The 19,604-nt window shown below is 36.6% G+C and overlaps 1 protein-coding gene and 1 long non-coding RNA gene across 2 annotated transcripts; one reads left to right on the forward strand and one right to left on the reverse strand.

Annotated features, from left to right (window-relative positions):
* The first annotated feature begins 3,035 nt into the window (after positions 1-3,035).
* On the forward strand, positions 3,036-5,148 carry LOC133736313 (uncharacterized). The gene is made up of 5 exons (XR_009859504.1): positions 3,036-3,193; positions 3,748-4,038; positions 4,300-4,354; positions 4,696-4,774; positions 4,908-5,148. It is a non-coding gene; the product is annotated as an uncharacterized LOC133736313 (long non-coding RNA).
* A 3,621-nt stretch (positions 5,149-8,769) lies between these two features.
* On the reverse strand, positions 8,770-13,912 carry LOC133740210 (triacylglycerol lipase OBL1-like). Its single transcript, XM_062168147.1, has 5 exons — positions 13,447-13,912; positions 12,544-12,731; positions 12,413-12,446; positions 9,838-10,472; positions 8,770-9,689 (listed from the first exon to the last, which is right to left on the reverse strand). Exons 1-5 carry the CDS (start codon positions 13,757-13,759, stop codon positions 9,426-9,428), a joined length of 1,434 nt encoding a protein of 477 aa, XP_062024131.1. The 5' UTR covers positions 13,760-13,912; the 3' UTR covers positions 8,770-9,425.
* Positions 13,913-19,604: the final 5,692 nt, after the last annotated feature.

The following is a 19,604-nucleotide window of genomic DNA, read 5'->3' on the forward strand; positions in this document are numbered from 1 at the left end:
ACTTTCTCATACTCATGGTGGGAAAGACTAAGGACCAATTTCCTTTCCGGCAACCAAACGAAACCTTAAAGTGATCAAATAGGTACCTGAACTTCCAAAACTACATCAATAAGGTGCTTCTGTCTATATTCCATTGTCCCTCAGTTAAGTACAATGGAAAATCAAACATTTTACTTAAATTGACCACTAAAATGACTGTCATAACTCCAATACTATTCATGTGGTTAGAGCACCCACTACCTAAGATCAAGGTCCTGGGTTCGAGTCACCATGGAGGTGGGAGTGAAATCCTTTGATCCTCTTGGAAAAAAGAAAAAAAAAAAAAAAAAACTTTCCATCATATATTACCGTTAATTTTTTAACAACAGTCCCCGACAAATGGGCCACTCCGAAGTTCGGTACATTTTCTTTCATAAAAATCAAAACGGTACATGACTTTCAAAATCCGATTCACTTTTAGTACATAATGTCAATAACACCGTTAACCTTAGGGCTGGGAATAAACCGACCCGGAGGTGCCAAACCGGCCTGAAAAATCTACTCGAGGATAGAATCGGACTAAATATTGCCAAAAAAATCAGTTTTCGGAACCGGACCGGCTTTTTCTGGTTCATAATCGGGTTCAGTCGCTAAACCGACCGGATTAAAACCGAACCAGCCGAATAATTAAATATTTAATTTTTATTTAAATTTACATAATTTTTATTTAGACTAATACTATTTTTAATGGTTGTCAAGTTTTCATTGGTTGAAATCAGGTTACATATAGACCCTAATGCACCTGATTCCTCTCAATAGAAAAAAAAAAAAAAAAAAAAAAAAACCCTAAGACTAAAGTCTGACTTTAGCTGTCATCTCTCTCGTCGCTCTTATCTCTCTCTCTCAGACTCTCATCTCTCTCGTCTCTCTCATCTGAGTCATCTCTCAAACTCTCATCTCTCTCTCTAAGATTCTCATCTCTCTCAAACTCAAGACCCCTTCGATCCTCTCATACTGAGGACGATGACGAACGACGATCAACGCTGATCAATGCCGCCTACCAACGACAACGACCAAGGACTGCCGATCAACCGAAACCGAACCAGGCCGACCTGAAATTCGGGTTACCGTAATTTTTGTAATTTTATTATTTTATTGTCAGTTAATATGCATGCTTGGCTATTAGGGTCATTATGCTTCATTTTTTTCAGAATATTTTGTTGTATAATCGATCTTTTTTTTTGTTTCTTAAATTTACTTTGTAAAAATTAATTACAATTCTGGGTTAATTTTTGAAGAACAATAAAAATTATTCAAGAAAACAAGATGCTGGAATATTGGATACTGTTATTATTTATCGGAAAACAATAATTGGAGGTACAATATGATGGAAAGTTTTACATGAATAGTGTTGAGGAAAAGAGTAAATTGTTTTTTGGAGGAAAAATAAGATAGAAATGATGAAAATGTGTTTATCCACGTAAGATGAGGTTATGATAGTCATTTTAGTGGTTAATTTGAGCGAAATTTCTGATTTACCCCTGTATTTAACGGAGGGAACGAAATATAGACGGAAGCACCTTATTAATGTGGTTTTGGAAATTCAGGTACCTATTTAATCACTTTGAAAGTTCATGTACCATTCTGTCTGGTCTGAAAAAGTTCAGCCCCCACATATGATAAAAACAAAGGGAAAAAGCCACAAACAATACCCCAATTTAAAGTCATTCTACACTATGGTACCTCATCTTCTAAATATATCACTTTGATACCTCAACTTATTATTTATGCATAAGATTCATACACGCCGTTAATAACACCGTTAACTCAAGTGTTATGTAGTTTTTTGCTATGGGTATTTTCGTCAATTTATGTTTTCCCACCAAAAATTTCATGGGAGATGATCTAAAATTCCTTTCTTTTTGCTGAAAATAAATCTGTCATCAAGGAAAATATTATATTTGGGTTTATGGAAGATCAATTTAAGTTATTGTACTGGAAATTTTGACTTATTGTTATGATCTCAAGGAACATAATAATTAAAATGAGAATAGGTGAGAGATTTATCGTTTTCAGCCTGCTAATTCACAAATAGAGAGTGATTTGGATAAGATCAGATTGTCTGCTAGCTTTATTAATTGTTGATTCTATATCATCTTATTTTAGCTCTTCAAATGTAATTTGTTGGGTAGATACTAGTTTTCTTTCAAGTTTAGGGTTTGAGTCTTTCCCCTTTTAATTGAAGAACTCTTCAGACAAAGAAGGAAAAATGCTTGTTCAATTCATTATGCATAATCAATTTCAATACCAATCATAGCAGATTGTCTCTAGTAGAGTTGTAGAAATTGCTTGAAACTTTTAGTATTTATGGTTGTTGTAGTTATTTGCTTACTCTTTAAATATAGATCCATGGTTATTTGGTTTCATCGGCAATGAAGAAAGATGTAGCAAGTGTTTTTGTTGTGTTTTTGTTTTTTAATAAAAATAAATATGAATTAACGGAGTGAGTTTTTATTAAATGGCAAATAACATGAGATTTTTTGTGGGAAAATATAAATTAACGAAAATACCCATGACAGAAAGCTACATGACACTTGAGTTAACGGTGTTATTAATGGCGTGTATGAATTTTATGCATAAATAATAAGTTGAGGTATCAAAGTGATATATTTAGAAAATGAGATACCAAAGTGTAGAATGACTTTAAGTTGGGATACTGTTTGTGACCTTTTTCCAAAAACAAATATTAAAAGGAATATTGGAGGGTGCAACTAGTTTTTGGGAGTTTTGCTGAAAAGTGAAAAAATAACGTAAAGAGTTGTCAAATTGTTGTTTTGATCGTCGTAAAGCTGAGTTGTCATATCAAAGGGAGATTCTTACGTATCAAATTATAACTATACTAAAACCCAACTCGCTAGAAGACAAACAAAATGAACAGTTACGTGACTATTCTACCCCTCTCTTGCCTGATGTTTTACGAAACTGTCCTTCCAGCTGTTCAATTTTTGTGGAACCGATTGGTTTCGGCCTGGTAGTCTGACACTGTGTCTTTGCTCCACAGACGTGTGTGACAGAGAGAGTGAGGGGCTACTTCTTTCATGCAGAAAGAGAGTGAGAGACACATAGCCAAGGGAGTAGAGGAAAAAGTTTCAATTTTCTTTCATATTGCAAGAACAACAACTTCCAATATGAAATTTTCCGTTCGATATCTCTGGTAATTCCCTTTGTGCTCGGTTCGATTATTCGCCTGAGTTCTGTTCTTGGTCCTCAACTTTTATTTTATTAGTTCTGATATTCACGATGTATCTCAATCTATTGGTTTCTGCAGTGGGAAAGGGTGAGTTTTTATTGGGATTTTCGATCAGCAAAGCATATGTTTCTCTCTGAATTTTGGTTTTTCAGTTTCTTTTTCCATCATTTTTTTTTTCTGGGTTTTGAAATTTGATGCTTGGTTGATTTGTGTAGTGGGAAAGATTGGGCTTTTATTGAAATTTTCATCAACAAGGAGTCTGCTATGTATTGTTGAAATTGAATAGGTCCTATGTATTTGTCTTTGCAACATTGTTTCAAGAACTACGTAAGTGGTGGAAGTGGAAATTGTTTGGTTTTTATTAATTACTATTCCTTATAAACTGATTAATATTAGGGTTTTAAAAATCTGATCTCAGGGTTTTAGGGTGTGCAAAATACATTTGTTTTTGATTCTTTGATTTTGTATAATCTCTAGGATGTCTTGGATGTTTGATATTACTTTTGGTTGTGTTTCAGTCAAAACTATGAATTCCAAGAAGTATTGTGTCGTCCGAACACGGGAGTTGTCTTGCCACTATTCACATGTAATGTTATAGGTGAATAGTAATCATTTTATGTATGGTATATGTGGATTGTGTTTTTGTGAGTGACATAGATTAATGTTATTTAATTGTTTGTTGTTATTTAGTTACAATGCAGGCGCAGAAAGAGGCTCCTCCAGACATGCAATGCATGGACACTTAGTTTCTCCTTCAGAGTGTAAAAACCAATGATAGTGCAACTCCAAAGGATATTACTCCAGAAGTGGTAGTTACATTACACAATATTGTGAATAATGATGTGTGTGGGTTCTTTATGTCAAATGCTATTCATTTGTGTTATTGGGGTTGTGTGGTGTTTGATAAAGAGGCAGGACATTTGGTTAAATACTTACAAATCTATAGATACTTCAGTTTTAATCAACAAAGAGTCAAGTTTTAATCTTTCCCTAAGACAGTTACCTCTTTTGTTTTTCAAGTGTTTGAAATTGTATTTGATAGTTTTGTTTGGATATAATCTGTTTTTCAGGAAGAACGTGAGTTCCTTATTCCGTCAACTATGGTATGATGGCATGAACCATCATGTAAGTTTCATATCGTTAGGTTTCATAATGTGAGTGTCTACATGCTTGCTTAAACATTAGAGTTTGTCGTTGTATATGCGTTGCTTTGTTTTTCTCTTCTTAGGCTTATTCATTTGACTTCCTCTGTCGAATACAAATAAGTTTGATAATGAATTAACCTCTTTCTATGTTGTTGAATGAAATGTTCAGATTCTGGGTTACCTCTGCACATACATTTCACAAGCATGTTACCAAAGCTCTATAAGGATGTTATAAATATAAGAACAGAAGTGTTTTTGCACTGACATTATCTGATATAACCAAGGGAAATTGTTCTGATTATGATCTTGATGGTAAACCAGGTTTTTACAATTGGAACGTGTGAAGATTCGATATTGTGATGGAGCTTCACCTGCTGGAGATGCAGTATATAAGAATTGCGTACTAATTTGCTCTTCAACCAATGTTTCCTTTATCTTTTACTGCATTCTTAATTTTCAATGTTTTATAGCAATGTTGCCCCAAAATGACAATGGATAGATCTTGAAATAACAGATCATTTCTTTATATGTAGGTGTGAATGCGCGTGTGAAATGAATGACAGACATCGTTGCTCTATTTCAGAGGGTAAAAGCTTTGGGAAGCCATCATTCTTGATCTTCTACCCAAAGGTTTAGGAAAGGCGCATAAGGTAAAGCGATCTCTAATTTTGCTACGTATATATTGATCCTACATGCTACTATTCAGATGCTTATTATTCCATCTCTTTTCCAGGCTTAGTTATCAGGTTGCTCTGAACATGATGATTTATTTAAGTATGCAAATCAATTTAGTTAGACTGCAGGCTGACTTTCTTAACATATCAAGTGTTCCTACATATTAAGATTCTATGGACTATTATATTTTCCTTTTTGGAATCTGTAATGTCATCTCAGACACCGGTTGACAAATTTTAAGCTTTCTTAATCACTATACCTTATACAGTATTTGTATTGTCGACCCAGAAAAGTTTAGGTGTGCAAGGGATACATCATTCGGAAGAGAAGGCATTTGAACTTCTGGAGCCAGTCACCAGTTTTCCTTTGGATTGTACGTACCAAACTACTTCTAAATTGCAATTTTACAAAGAATTAACTCAGTATTGCATGGAGTGTATAAGAGTTAGAGAAAGAGAGAGAGAGAAGAGAGAATCATGTTGTAGATGTTCAGTCCAGATTATTAAAAAAAAAAAAAAACACCTCATGTCCTTTTGATGTAGTCATCAGTTTTGAAGCATTCTTCAGTTTTGTTTTGGTGTTGTTTATTACTCGCATTTGTATTTTTTTTTTCAGTTGTAACTGCATATACATTATAATTAAGTTTTGTATTGTCAATTTTATTTTTCTATTTTGAATTTTTGTTATGGTTTACTAATATTATCTTTAATTGTGTTTGGATAGGTGGGACAGTTTTGTTGAAGTTGATGAACTGTTGAAGTTTCCGTAAAATCTTTATGAATGTTTATTTTAACAACTGTTGTTAACGAGTTGTGAATTGGATTTTTATACTAAATTTGTTTGGCATCATAAAAACTACTACAGTTTTCCTATTATGTAAAGCTGTTGTAATTTCTTTTCTATACTCTTTACTGATCAAGAGTTGTTAATATTGAAAGCAACTATATAATATTTCAAAGCTTGATATTACTTGACCATTAGATAATATTCATATACAATGGATATGGGTCACAATTGTGAAAGATAGCAACTTTATTTTGCACGACTTGATTACCTTTATCCCGCAGCGACGCGCGGGTTTGTTTACTAGTTGCTAATTATATGGCAACTCCAATCCATGACATAAAACTTACATCTTCCCCTAATAAGGTCGACAATCATTTATGACATGTTTGTAGAGTATGTTTAGTCACAATCCTTATCTCTTGATCGTCGATCCTCTGTATACCTAGCTATACTCGTTGTAATATGCATGAACACATTATGGGAGTAGTCAACTATTTTTGAAATGCAATTATGATAAATAACCGGCTATGAATGTGACAATGAATACGGCTATAAATTCGGTCATGATTACGACTATGAATACAATAATCATTGTAGCTATAAATACAAAAATAATTGCAGTCATACGTATAGAATTAATGACAGCCGTGAATGCAGTATTGATTGCGGTCATTCGTATGGTAATGATGATCGCCGTAAATGAGGTAATGATTGCATCCATAATTACAGTGATGATTACAGTAGTAAATGCGGTAATCATGACAATCATAAGTGCGGTAATCATGATGGCCATTAGTGCGGCAATGATGACGACTAAGGTAATCAACCTAGGCGCTGGGCGGCTCCACCCATTCCGATTTTGGCCTAGTCGAGCAAGCTAGGCGCTGGGCAGAAAATCGGCCGCCTAGGCGGTGCTGGGCGGTGTTGGGCGGGAGCTGGGCGGTCGGGCGCTTTTGTTTGTTTTTTTTTTTTTTTTTCATATCTCTTAAGACATGAAACGAAATCGACGAAGATTAGAAGATAGGGTTCTGGTAAGTCGAATTTCAATCGAATTTCTGACTCATAATCTCACAAGTTCAGTCGAAGGCTTGAACTCTTCACTCTTATTTGTTGTCTGGGTTCACGCTCGGTGATTCTTCAAGATCAATTTCTGGATGAAGGGCCGTGTTGGGGCAGCAGTAGCGGTGGTGGTCTGAATGAAGCCGGATTGCCGGAATACTGGCTTCTTAATCAGATGTGGTGGTTTTCGGCAATTAACCCGTTGAGAGAGAGAGAGAGAATGCTCTGTGCGTGTGATGAGAGAGTAGAGATAATTGAAACCAAAGAGCAATTTTGAAGAGAAATGTTGAAGATAAAGACTGGAGATGAAGTAGAATGATCGGTGATTGATGAAAATATTGAAGATAAAGGTTGAAGAAGACTCATAGTGATGCGTGCCCATCAGACCTCTCTCCCTCAACGTTTCGTCTACAATATCTATTTTAACAATATTAATTACTAAATGATAATAATAATTAAGTATGGTTGTTATTATCTCAGAAACATATTTTTTCCAACTTTTAATTAATTGTAGGACATAATAATCGAAAATATTATTGTAGGACTTTAATAATAATTATTAATTATTAATTTATGTGATAAAAATAGTTAAAAAATTAAAAAAATAAAAACCGCCTTGTCCCCGCCTAGGCTCCCGCCTAGGCCCCTAGGCGCTAGTCCCCGGGTCACCGCCCGACTAGCGCCTAGCGTTTTTTAGAACCTTGATGACGACTTACCGACTAAGTAAGCCTCCACCTATAGATAGAGGACTCGCAGCTAGCTAGGTACGACATCTCATTCTGACTCTGATTCCTCTTACTACTCGACTAAGAAATGTACTGACTTAGGCATCAGAATGTTTTTTGCAAGTACCCCCTTTCCTCCTCGAGCCGACGGCCAAACTTCGAGTCAACGCTCAAAGGAAGCTTCTCGATCGTTCCTGGTCAACTCCCGCTCCAGTCCGCATTCATTAGTGAGTCAAAATCCTCTACAAAATTTTTCGTCACCAACAACACCTTTTTATTTATCGTAAGGGAAAAAAGGGTAAGAGTCGAATTTTTATCTCAAACATGAGATAATTGAAAGGCTATATATACCAAGACCGAGAAAGTTATCTGTGGTAATTTTGGTTGTACTAACGGTGTTGCTTCCAAAAAACAAATGTTAATGAGTAATTAACTCTAAATAGTCACATTATTACCAGGGTTTCATCATTACGATCGTTAATTAAGGTAGACTTTCAGTTTCAGCTGAATATTTAGAGTTCACTTATGTACAGTAGCCATCATTATCGATCGTTAATTAAGGTAGAATTTCATCTTCAGCTGAATAATCAGGGTACGTATATCAATTTATGTACAGTTGCCATCATTATCGATCGTTAATTAAGGGAGAATCTCATTTTATTCTGAATATTTAGGGTTTACTTACGTACAGTAGCCGTCATGAAATTCTTAATTGAAAATTTAAGACACGAAAGTTTTGAGAGAATTGGTTGACCATGATTAAAAATTCAAATGACACGGATTCTGATTAAAAATTAAAGAATGTAAACATAACCACGGATAGAATAGAATAGAGCAGATCAATAAGTAATTAGTCAAGCTCAGTTAGTTTGATTGAATCTTAAACCGCAAATCAAGTCGTCCCCTTGTTTTCTCAGAATCTCACCTTAAATCAATTAATTTGTGCCATATAAATCGTGATAATACGTAAAATATATTTCACACAAGAATTTTTTGATTTTACTTCAATATTATATTTATCATTGCGTAACAAGTACCTTGATTGAAATTTCAAAACTAAGGAATTACAGGTCGTGTAAGCAACCTAGCTAGTCGAGAAGGCAATAACTAATTCCAGATTCCTCGCATAATGTCTATAAAAACCAAGGAATTCAATATATATATATATTATTTATTTTGAATCGGTAAAATAGGAATTCATTAGCTTAGGCCAGAACAGCATGAATTCATATCATCCACTGCCACAGACGGGCTAGTAGGACGAGTGATATGCTAGCACCACTCACTATTACAAATCAATGCTCACTTATTTCAAGTGAGCCTATAAACTACACAGAAGCATAATAAAAATTTTTTGTCACAAACATAAAAAACAACTTAAATTTTTTCCTTGTCCTTCTCACAAGGGCTAGGAGATTTAGTAAATAGACAAGCTAGTTAATGGAAAATCCTTCGGGGTCCCAAATACGAAACCCTAAAGGACCTAGGCTCATAAGCAATTGGGTCCAAATCCAAACATTGCATCCACCTACTTTGAGAACAGCAGGCCTGTTTGATTTAGGCCACTCACATGAAATGGGCCGCCCAAATAATTTGGACACCCTACCAGAATTAGGGGTCCTCTCACCGGCGGCCATTTTCCCACTATGAATGCTTGTTGTGCAAATTGAAATACAATCCTTCTAGTTGAGCTTGAGTCTTCATATTACAAGGGAAACCACCCTTGGCTACTCTCTACTCTCTAGATTGAATAATTAGTTTTTGAAAATGCTGTATGCTATGCTATTCTGTTCCAAGTCTTGCATGTTACTGGACTTTAGGACTTTCTTTAGGAATAAGCAGGGTTCCCAATCTTGTAAGATTGACGTAATCTTGAGGAGCATGGGCTGCCAATCCTGGAATTACTAATCCCACCAGCCTCCAAAATCCCATAAACCACCCCTCTTTGTAGTCTGAACCCCTTACCAAAGGGAGTATGAAGCTCCTTAACAGCTCCCACACTGCATTCAGCCTCTTAGGTATGAACCATAGCAAACTAAAGTAGTTCTTGTTGGGTTCCTCCTTCAAAACCTGCTCAAAATCAGAGCACATGTTTATGTTAGTGATACTCGAGATTTCTCTCCTGCCTGCCCCTCGATTAATATGTGTCATACATCTGGCAAGAGAACATTGTCATAGTACTACTACATGTTCAGAGAGCGAGATAAGAGAGACTGACCTTTCCTCTATAGCAGCTGTTGTAGTAAAGACTTGGCCCAAAGTGCTTGAACAAGAGGGCTTTATCATCATAAGGTATTCTAGGCACCAGGTCATTGCTGTAAACATACCTCATATATTTCACATCATATTTCCTAAACTTTTCCTTCATAAACACCCCAAACTTCCCATCTCCAACCCTAGGCTGTCCGAACGTGTAAACCCCCTCCAACTTCTCCAGCAACCAGGCATACTCACAGTCATGCATTGCTAGCACCCCGGCAAACAAAACCGCCAACGCCCCGCCCAAGCTGTGCCCCGTCAATATAAACTTGGCATTCTCATCCTCTTGCAGTAAATCTTTCAGCATTTGTCTGATTGTGTAGTAAGCAAACTGAGGATGTTGGTGACTACCTTGTAGTTGATCAGTTTCTAGTTCAAGTGGCCAACGATTGTTTGGTTGTAGGCCGAGAGCTTTCATGAAGCCGCCGTGCGTCTTACCGACTTTGTTGAACTCGCACCATGAGATGTCGAAATCTGTCCTCCATGCATCCGCATCAAATGGAGCAGTGCCTCTAAATGCCACCACAATCAAGTTAGGGTCAGACAATGTGTCTTTGAACAGGAAGGCCTGTGTTGAATCTCGTCCTTGGTAACCTGTAAAATGGACTGTAATTTAGGTTTGGGTTTCTGACCATCACTGGGCCCAAAACTTACTTTTCAAAGAAAAATAAGAAGAAATTACAATGTACATTTATCTTCGAGTCCTTTTATACTTTTTTGTTTTGTTTTGTAATTAAAATTTTAAGATACAATAAATAAGAAACAACATCTTTGGATCCGTATTATTATGTAAGAGTTAGAGGATCCATTATTTATATTCAAATCCATTTTTATCAAAGGAAAATGATTTGTGGCCTCAATCTTAGGTGTCATGCCATATCACCTACACACATCACCAATTTGTCAAATCATGACATGTAATTCTTGAGAAAAAGATCATCTTATCCTTCCAAAATCAAATGAATCTAAGTTATTTTGGCTTTCTTCTAAACAAAAACTATTTTGGTTTTTTTGTTTCATTTTTTCTTTTCATTACACTCATGATTAGATTTAAACAACAATTTTTTTTTCTTCAATCAAAAATAGAGAAAAATTCATGTAATTCAATCAATAGATTTGCATAACATATGTATATATATTTTTTTTTTCATTTTTTTTTTTCACCTTTTTTATAAAGAGGATCAAAGGATTTCACTCCTACCCCCATGGTGACTCGAACCTATGACTTCGTCATTAGGTAGTGGGTGCTCTAACCACTCGAACCTATATCATTGCCCTTTTATCAAATTGGTCATATTTTAGCGTGATTGGAGTTTTTATATACAAGATGTTTAATTATTATACCAACCTTATCTAGTCGTAGTAGAACTCTCAGTAAAAGTATACTATAGTATCATTGGTCTATTACTTTACATAAAATATATACTTAAAAGGGCAATGATATAGGGCCTCAATGAGGCCTAAGATTTGTGGCCTCAAATCCTAGGTGTCATGCCATGTAAGAAAATTCAAATTTTATTTTCAATTCCACCTAATAAATCTTGTCACATCATACTATTGCAACACCAACTTTACCCTTTTAAATTTCCTTTTAGATGTTAGGGGATGAATCAATTACATTAAAGAATTAAATTAGGTGACGAAAAAAAAAGATAAGCTATTAATTATGTATTCATTTAAGAGATATGTCTATAAATTCTTTGACAATTATTTTTCTTCATTTAATTAAATTCTTTCCTATAATTTTTCTTTCCAAATAGCATCAATATAGTCAAGAAATAGGCATTAACTTTTCTTTTCAAATATTGATTAATTTCCTCCAAAAAAATAGCATTAATAAATTGAATTTGAAAAATACATATGTCTAAATTAAGAGGTAAGAAAAAATTTCATCGATTAATTATCATCTACAAATCTAAATATAAGGAAAAAAAACAAACAAAAATAATAATAAACTCAAAATATAACATGTAAACCCTAGCTACATATAGAGAAAAAAAAATTAACATAAGAATACATATAATCATATGAATATGTACTTTTCACATTATACTTTCAAAATTTACAAGAACCCAACAAATGTTGAATTCATATACATGTGTTATGCAAATCTATTGATCGAGTGTATGTGCAAATCTATTGACTGAATTACATGAATTTTTTTTCCATTCTTGATTGAAGAAAAAAATTGTTGTTAAATCTAAGCATGAGAGTAATGAAAATAAAAAATGAAAAAAAAAAACAAAAATAATTTTTGTTTAGAAGAAAACCAAAGTAACTTAGATTCATTAGATTTTGGAAGGATAAGATTGTCTTTTTCTCAAGAATTACATGTCATGATATGACAAATTAGTGATGTGTGTAGGTGACATAGCATGACACCTAAGATTGAGACTACAAATCTTAGGCCTCATTGAGGCCACAAATCATTTTCCTACTTAAAAATATACCATATTGAAAATGAAGTCACGCATCTAAGATAAAATGACAATGACCTACATATCAATTACATGCTAGCTAGGTCTGCTCCTTACCATTCCGAAAGTTGTAAAATCCCACGAATTTCATCTGCATATCGAAAAAAAGGAAAGTCAATTAGTTCATCATTATCATCGTAAGGAACAAGAGGCCAATGAAGTTCACAATATTGGTTTATATGTGGTACCTTCCAGTGATGATTAACGACGGATTGAACGAGGTCTTTGTTCTCGTATGACAACTTAGCAGCCATGATGGAGAGAGCCGCTTTGTATCTTGTATCCTCAGGTTTGATGCTCTTGTCTAATTCAATTCTCCTGTCAAGATTTCCCAACACTGATGTCGATGATAATGAATCCGGCTTGACCACCTTTCCTGCACACCATTTTAATCGTAGGTCTATATTAAGTTTTCCCTGTTTCGACTTCAATTTGAGTCATGCATCCATCCACAGGAGAGAATGATCATCGATCACCTAAATCTTGGTGACTTGGGCTCTTTTGGTTAGTAATTCATTCAAAAATTAGGAGAAAATAATAAGAATTTGTCATGACTATCTCCCAGCATCTTTTATCTTTTTAATAGTCATATTGTGCTTATGTCCAAAACTACATTGAATGGTTTTCACATTCATTACACAATCTTAATAATTAACATTCCAAATTCTAATGCATCAAAAATGCTTAATCTTTAAAGTTGTTTTGTAATGCACAATTCAAAATTTTTTTTTTCTTGAGCAAACCTTGGTTCAAAATTTCAGTTGCTAAACAAAAGCACGATGTTAAGAGAGTCTTAACTTTCTCTTAATTTAAAACCAAAATTCTTTCAAAACCGAAGTCCTCTCCATTTTTCAAAATCAAAACCCATCTTAATAACTGACCTCCGTTTTTCAAATAACATATGAACAACATTAGTTTGACAAGTACGTGAATCAAAGAATGAATGCATACACAAACATGCTGCATGCATCATGAGTCCTCATGAGAAATCCTTCATCCTGCTTAGTTATTAGGAGGACTAGAAATGACTTGATGTATGTAATTCAAGATAATCAAATCCAAGTATCCAACCTAGATAATTGATTACTTACCTCTTAGCCAGTTTAAGAAGAGCATGAGTGGTCCGCCGTTGGTCGAGACAAGGTTGAGCCATTTCTGGAGCACATCCCCTATTCTCGCCATAGGAACACTGCAAAAGAGGAAAACCCATTGCAGTACAACAGAGATGAAGATTATCCACCTCCGTTCTAAATTCCCTCCCTTCTTCCCTTCCTCTTCCGAGGAATTGATGAATCTTCTGTTCTCTAAATCAGAGGAAAACAGAAAGCGACTAAGCTCGATGAGAGTTACTTCTTCTGGCTTCAAAAACACGTAATTGTCACATACATGTTCCTTAGAAGCCATGTCAATATTGAGTTAGAATGGCTTGGAAGCAAGGAGATCGATCGATGAGCAAGCTATGTCAAATGTCTGACAGGAATTGAAGTACCATAGAAATGTAGGAAATTGATTCTATGTGCTCTACTATATATATACATATATTTTACAAATATTGAAAGGAATATTGGAGGGTGCAACTAGCTAGATGCTTAATTTATTTGCATAATTAACTAGTTGGTCTTCCTTAACATGGTGCGATGGTGGCTTTTCGAATAGGAAATGAAGGATTCCTAGTCTTGGGAGTTTTGCGTAAAAAGTCAATATATAACTTAGAGTTGTCAAATTGCTGTTTTGATCGTCGTAAAGCTGAGTTGTCATATCAAATTGCTAATTATATGGCAACTCCAATTCATGACTTAAAACTTACATCTTCCCCTAATATGGTCGATAATCATTTATATATGATATGAATATAGAGAATGTTTAGTTAGAATCCTCATCTCTTGATCATCGATCCTGTGCCTAGGCCTAGGCGCCTAGCTATACTCGCTGTAAAACGCATGAACACACGGTTTTCTTTATCATAAGAAAAAAAGAGGTTAAGAGTCGAACTTTTATCTGAAATATGATGAAGGCTATATATACAATATACCAAGACCGAAAAAGTTAGCTCCGGTACTTTTTGTTGTGCTAAAGCTGATGCTTCCAGAAAACGAGTGTTAAAGATTAATTAACTCTATTGTTACAAGTATCGCCACATTTACTAGGGTTTTAATTAATTATCATCATTACTAGTACACGAAAGTTTCAGAGAATTAGTTGACCATGATTAGAAATTCAAATGACACGGATTAACTGACGTACTATAGAAGTATAGATTAAAAAATGTAAAAGTAAACTCGAATAGAATAGAGCAGATCAATGAGTAATTAGTCAATCGTCCTTTGGTATACTAGTCTCCAGCTCAATTAGTTAGACTGAATTAATCTTAAATAGCAAATCCAGTCGTACCCTCATTTTCTCAGAATCTCATCCTAAATCAAGTAACTTGTGCCATATGAATCGTGATAATACGTAAAATATATGTCTTCGGTATACTAGTCTCAAGCTTAACTTAATTGATTGAATCTTAAACAACAAATTGAGTCGTACCCTCGTTTTCTCATAATCTCACCTAAATCAAGTAACTTGTGCCATATGAATCGTGATAATACGTAAAATATATGTCTTCGGTATACTAGTCGATCTCAAGCTTAACTTAATTGATTGAATCTTAAACAACAAATTGAGTCGTACCCTCGTTTTCGCATAATCTCACCTAAATCAATTAACTTGTGCCATATGAATCGTGATAATACGTAAAATATATGTCACAAAAAAACTTCTTTATTTTACTTCAATATATAAATATGATTAGTCATTGCGTAACAAAAAACTTGATTGAAATTTCAAAACTAAGGAAGTATAGGTCGTGTAAGCAACCTAGGTAGTCGAGAAGACAATAATTTCCAGAATTCGCCGCATAATGTCTATATAAACCAAGGAATATATATTCAGTTGTTTACTAAGAAATAGCTGTTTTTCAAAATTTTATAGTTAAGTTTATTTTGTTTGACAAGGTCATTTTGGGTTTAGATTAGATTATCCAGGAATATACATGGTGTAGATCTTACAAGTCAAACTTTTAGGTAGAGAGTAGACTTTAAATTAGTAAGGGCATCTCCAATAACTAGCTAAATTTAGTTTTCAGCTATATATAACTATTTTTAAAAGAAAAATTCAACTCCAACAGACTAGCTATAACTAAGTTAAATTTAACTTTAGCTAAAATGGCTAGCTATATTTAGCTAGACTGCTAGAGAATCCTGCATAGCTAAAGCAAAAGTTATATTTCTCTCTCTTCTTTTGTCCACATTTCAGTTTACAATTAATTAAAATATAGTATATTATTTACAAATAGCTACTATAGCTAGAGAAACATTGGTAAATCAATAACTATATTTCACAACTTTAGCTAAATTTAACTAAAAAGTAATCTCTACTGTTAGAGATGCTCTAACATATGAGTAGCTAGTCTCATATGAGTACGTTGTATTAAGGGTTTCTCCTTGTAACTTCTCTATTTTAGCTATCGAAAAAAAAAAAAACATATGAGTAGGCTTGGAAAAACCTTTGCAGCTTCTTCGATCATACATAAGTAGAATTTTTTTTGGACTAAATTCAGTTTGCCCCCTCCAACTTTGGGGCAAACATCAGTTTGGTCCCTGACCTTTTTTTTTAATCATGATGGTCCTTGCACTTTTATTTTTCATCACACACGTCCAAAATTCAAATTTGGATCGAAAGATGACGTCAGATGCTGAGCTGGATCCGACAGCAGGGCCCACTTTTTAGATTTTGAACCCCTAAGAAGGGCATAATGGACATTTCCAATTTAATCTAATTTCTTTTTTCTTTTATTAGCAGTGTTCTAAAACTCGGCCGCCTAGGTGGCGCCTAAGCGCTGGGCAGCAGCAGACCGAGGAGAGTTATGGCAAATCGGAAGCCTTAGGCGGATAGGATTTGGGCGGCCGCCTAGGCAGCCTGGTCGTCCACCTGGGCGGTCTGAGCGGCTAGGCGGTTTCCTCCTTCTTCTTCTTCTTTTTTTTTTTTTTTTTGCCCTCCCGAAACCTAAACTCGACAGCAGCAAAACTCAAAACCCATTTGACCCCAAAACTGAAAAAATAGACCGCACCTTTATTCGCTCTCCCCACCAAGCCACCGTGCCTCTACTCCACACGTCCACCGGATCTCCCCACGGCCCCTCCAGCCACCGCAGCTCCACGCCTCTATTCTTGCCTTCTTGGTAATGATTAATGCATTCTGTTAATGAAAAAATTGATGAAGAGAGAAGGTGGAGATGGTGGCTACTGGCTTCGCAAAAAAGAGAGAGAGAGAGAGAGAGAAGGGAGGGGGTAGTTAATTATGTCAGAGAGAGTATAATTGTGGCTGTTTTTAGTTGGCAGAGAGGAGGATAAGATGGGCACGTGCAGGCCAATAAGAACATAATTGATTAATTGAATGCTGCTTTTTTTTTTTGTTGGATGATTTTTTTGATGACTTTTTTTGTTGCGTAATTGAATAACTTCAGTTTGCTCTCTCCTCTAGTTAATTAAATAAATATTTAGTTTATTTTTTTGTTGAGTAGAATAAATATTTAGTTTATTACTCTTTATAAATTTATAAATTTTAGTTTATTACTCTTTGAGTCTTTATAAATTTATATATTTTTAATTACACATATAAAAGCTATAAAAATAAAATTAAGATTAAAAAAATGTAAGCGCCTAGGCGCTCCTCCCTAGCCCACCGCCCGACTAGCGCCTAGCGATTTTTCGAACCTTGTTTATTAGAATTTAATCTAATTTCTAATTTTTTTTCCTTTCTTTTCTGTATTTTCTCTCTCTCCAAAGCCTAAACCAAATCGATCCAATAACTTCTCAATCTTCTCCTCCGTCCTCCTTCAAGCTTGAGATTCAGGCCACCGCACTTCTCAGCAAACTACAATTGGATAAACAAGGGGGTTTTCAGGTTGCAACTACAGTTGGATAACAACACAAGCATTCAGCAACCTCAACCTGCCATTGAAAATTCTCCAGTTCCCCTTTCACTATGACCAAACCGATCTGGCGACCGCCGACTCGTCCCTCTACCCATCGATCCCCTTCTGCGCAACCTCGAAAGAAATTGAAGTTCTTCCGAGGCCAGATCCATGATCTAATTCAAGAACGAAGCTTTGGGCCAAACCTTATCCAAACCTTCAATTCAATCCCAAATGATCTTCCACCCAGGTCCGGTATCACCTCATCCAAACCTTCAATTCAACTCGTCTTTGGCTGACTCGTAAGGAGGCTGTGGATTGGATGTTGAGGGTTAATACTCTCTCTCTTCTCCGCTTCTCACCGTTTTGACTTTTCTGCGGTGGTGGAGGTAGCTTTTTCTTCTCGGAGGCGGAGGCGAAATGACGAGAATGCTACCGCCTTCACTGCTGACGTCGGCGTTGATGGAGGTCGCGGCTTTCGTGCTAGCCTAGTGGGACGACATCAACGAGTCGACTAAGTGGTAGGATGACATCTTCTAGTCTCTCTGCGCCGCCTACGCCCTCGTCTCCTCCGTCGCTGTGGTCTCTCTCTCTCTCTTTCTCAGATTGCTCTCTCTCTCTCTCTCTCTTTCTCAGATTTGTTAGGTTTAGTGATTTTGTGCTTTGATTTTCTATGGATTTGAGTAGAGGTTTGGGATCGGAGTTTATCATCCTCTGCCATGTGAATCCAGAAAGAGAGAGAGAGAAAGGGGGAGAGAGAGCGAGAGAGAGAGAGAGAGAGAAAAAGAGAGATGAAGTCTTTGAAGAAGAAGAATATGGGAAACAAGGGTAGATTGGACATTTCGTCTGAACTGAGGGTCCAAGTCTGAAAAGTGGGCCCGCATGTCGGGGCCAACTCAGCTTGTGACGTCATCTTTCGATCCAAATTTGAATTTTGGACGTGCGTGATGAAAAATAAAGTGTAAGGACCATCATTGTTAACGTTAGTGACCGAGGGGTCTCTAGTTAGCTTAAAAGAGAGATCGACACAAGAGAAGTATAGTGGTTCGTCTCCGCCAGCGCAGGAGACTACGTCCACTTGAATGTTTAACTAGTGTGTTCGGGCCTTGCGGCCCAAAGGGATTACAAAAGATGTAATGGGATGGTGTTTAAGTGGGAGGAGGCATTCCTTTTATAGGGGAAGGAGGCTCCCTCATTTACATTGTTTTCGATGTGGGACAAGCAACAACTATTTCTAGTCTAGAAAAGCATATTGTGGAGGCAACTTGGCAAGGCCGGAAAGGTGGCTTCCCGGCGACGGATTTGCGACTTCCGGATACCGTAGCGTAGCTTGAACATAGGGCTACAAGATGCAAGTAGCGGTTGGGCCTCACCATGGCTTGTGGGTGTCCCAAAGAGGGTGTTACTTATGTTTGGTGAGATAGCAAATACTCCATATTGTTGGAGGTATGTACAAGTCCCCGAAGTCCCCAAGTAAGAGGAGCTTCTTGGTTGGGGAGTTATAAACATGAAGTCACCAAGCATAAGTAACCGGGCGGTACGGAGCCTCTACAAGTCCCCGAACTCCGTAAGCAAGAAGGGACTCGTTAACCTGCACAACAAAGATAAAAAACAGGCATACGTAGAATGCTCGTTGCATTGGGCGACAAATGTGAGTTGTATGGATATGCGTTGGCATATATAAACGTATGGGGTGCGTGATACATGTTGATGCATATACGCGAATGGTGCCGAGTATGATCGATTATGACGTACAAACTCGAGAACGCGTATGGATTGCATATGATAAATGTAAGTTGCATGAGCGGTGCGAAGGTAAGCGTTTGTAATTCGTGAACGATGACCGCGCGTACGGTTGTGTCTGTTTGGTTTTCGCTCGTATTAATGGAACGCGAAAAGAATTTGATTTGTCGCGGTCGGTAAACGACAAATGGTAGAAAAATTCAATGTTCCATTAACGTGTGGTGTGTCGAGTAGACATGAGCGTAAAGCTCGAGGATTTCCGGGAAGGCATGAGCGGAAAGCTCGTGAGCGGGAAACTCGGGGTTTCCGGGAAGGCATGAGCGGGGAGCTCGTGGGTTGCCGGGAAGGCATGAGCGGAGACTCGGGGTGCCGGGAAGGCATGAGCGGGAAGCTCGTGGGTTGCCGGGGAGGCATGAGCGGAAGCTCAAAGGTTGTCGGGGAGGCATGAGCGGAAGCTCGTGGGTTGCCGGGAAGCCATGAGCGGAAGCTCGGGGTGCCGGGAAGGCATGAGCGGGAAGCTCGTGGGTTGCTGGGAAGGCATGAACG

Source organism: Rosa rugosa, chromosome 3 (genome assembly GCF_958449725.1).
Source record: "Rosa rugosa chromosome 3, drRosRugo1.1, whole genome shotgun sequence".
Lineage (NCBI taxonomy): Eukaryota > Viridiplantae > Streptophyta > Magnoliopsida > Rosales > Rosaceae > Rosa > Rosa rugosa.

What these genes read in the sequence shown, in the direction of transcription:
- LOC133740210 (XM_062168147.1), bottom strand. Translation starts at nt 13,759, where the DNA reads ATGGCTTCTAAGGAACATGTATGTGACAATTACGTGTTTTTGAAGCCA. An exon ending in CTTCTTAAACTGGCTAAGAG is followed by an intron (nt 12,732 to 13,446) that starts GTAAGTAATCAA and finishes AATGGTGTGCAG; the next exon opens with GAAAGGTGGTCAAGCCGGAT. An exon ending in ACAGCTGCTATAGAGGAAAG is followed by an intron (nt 9,690 to 9,837) that starts GTCAGTCTCTCT and finishes GATTTTGAGCAG; the next exon opens with GTTTTGAAGGAGGAACCCAA.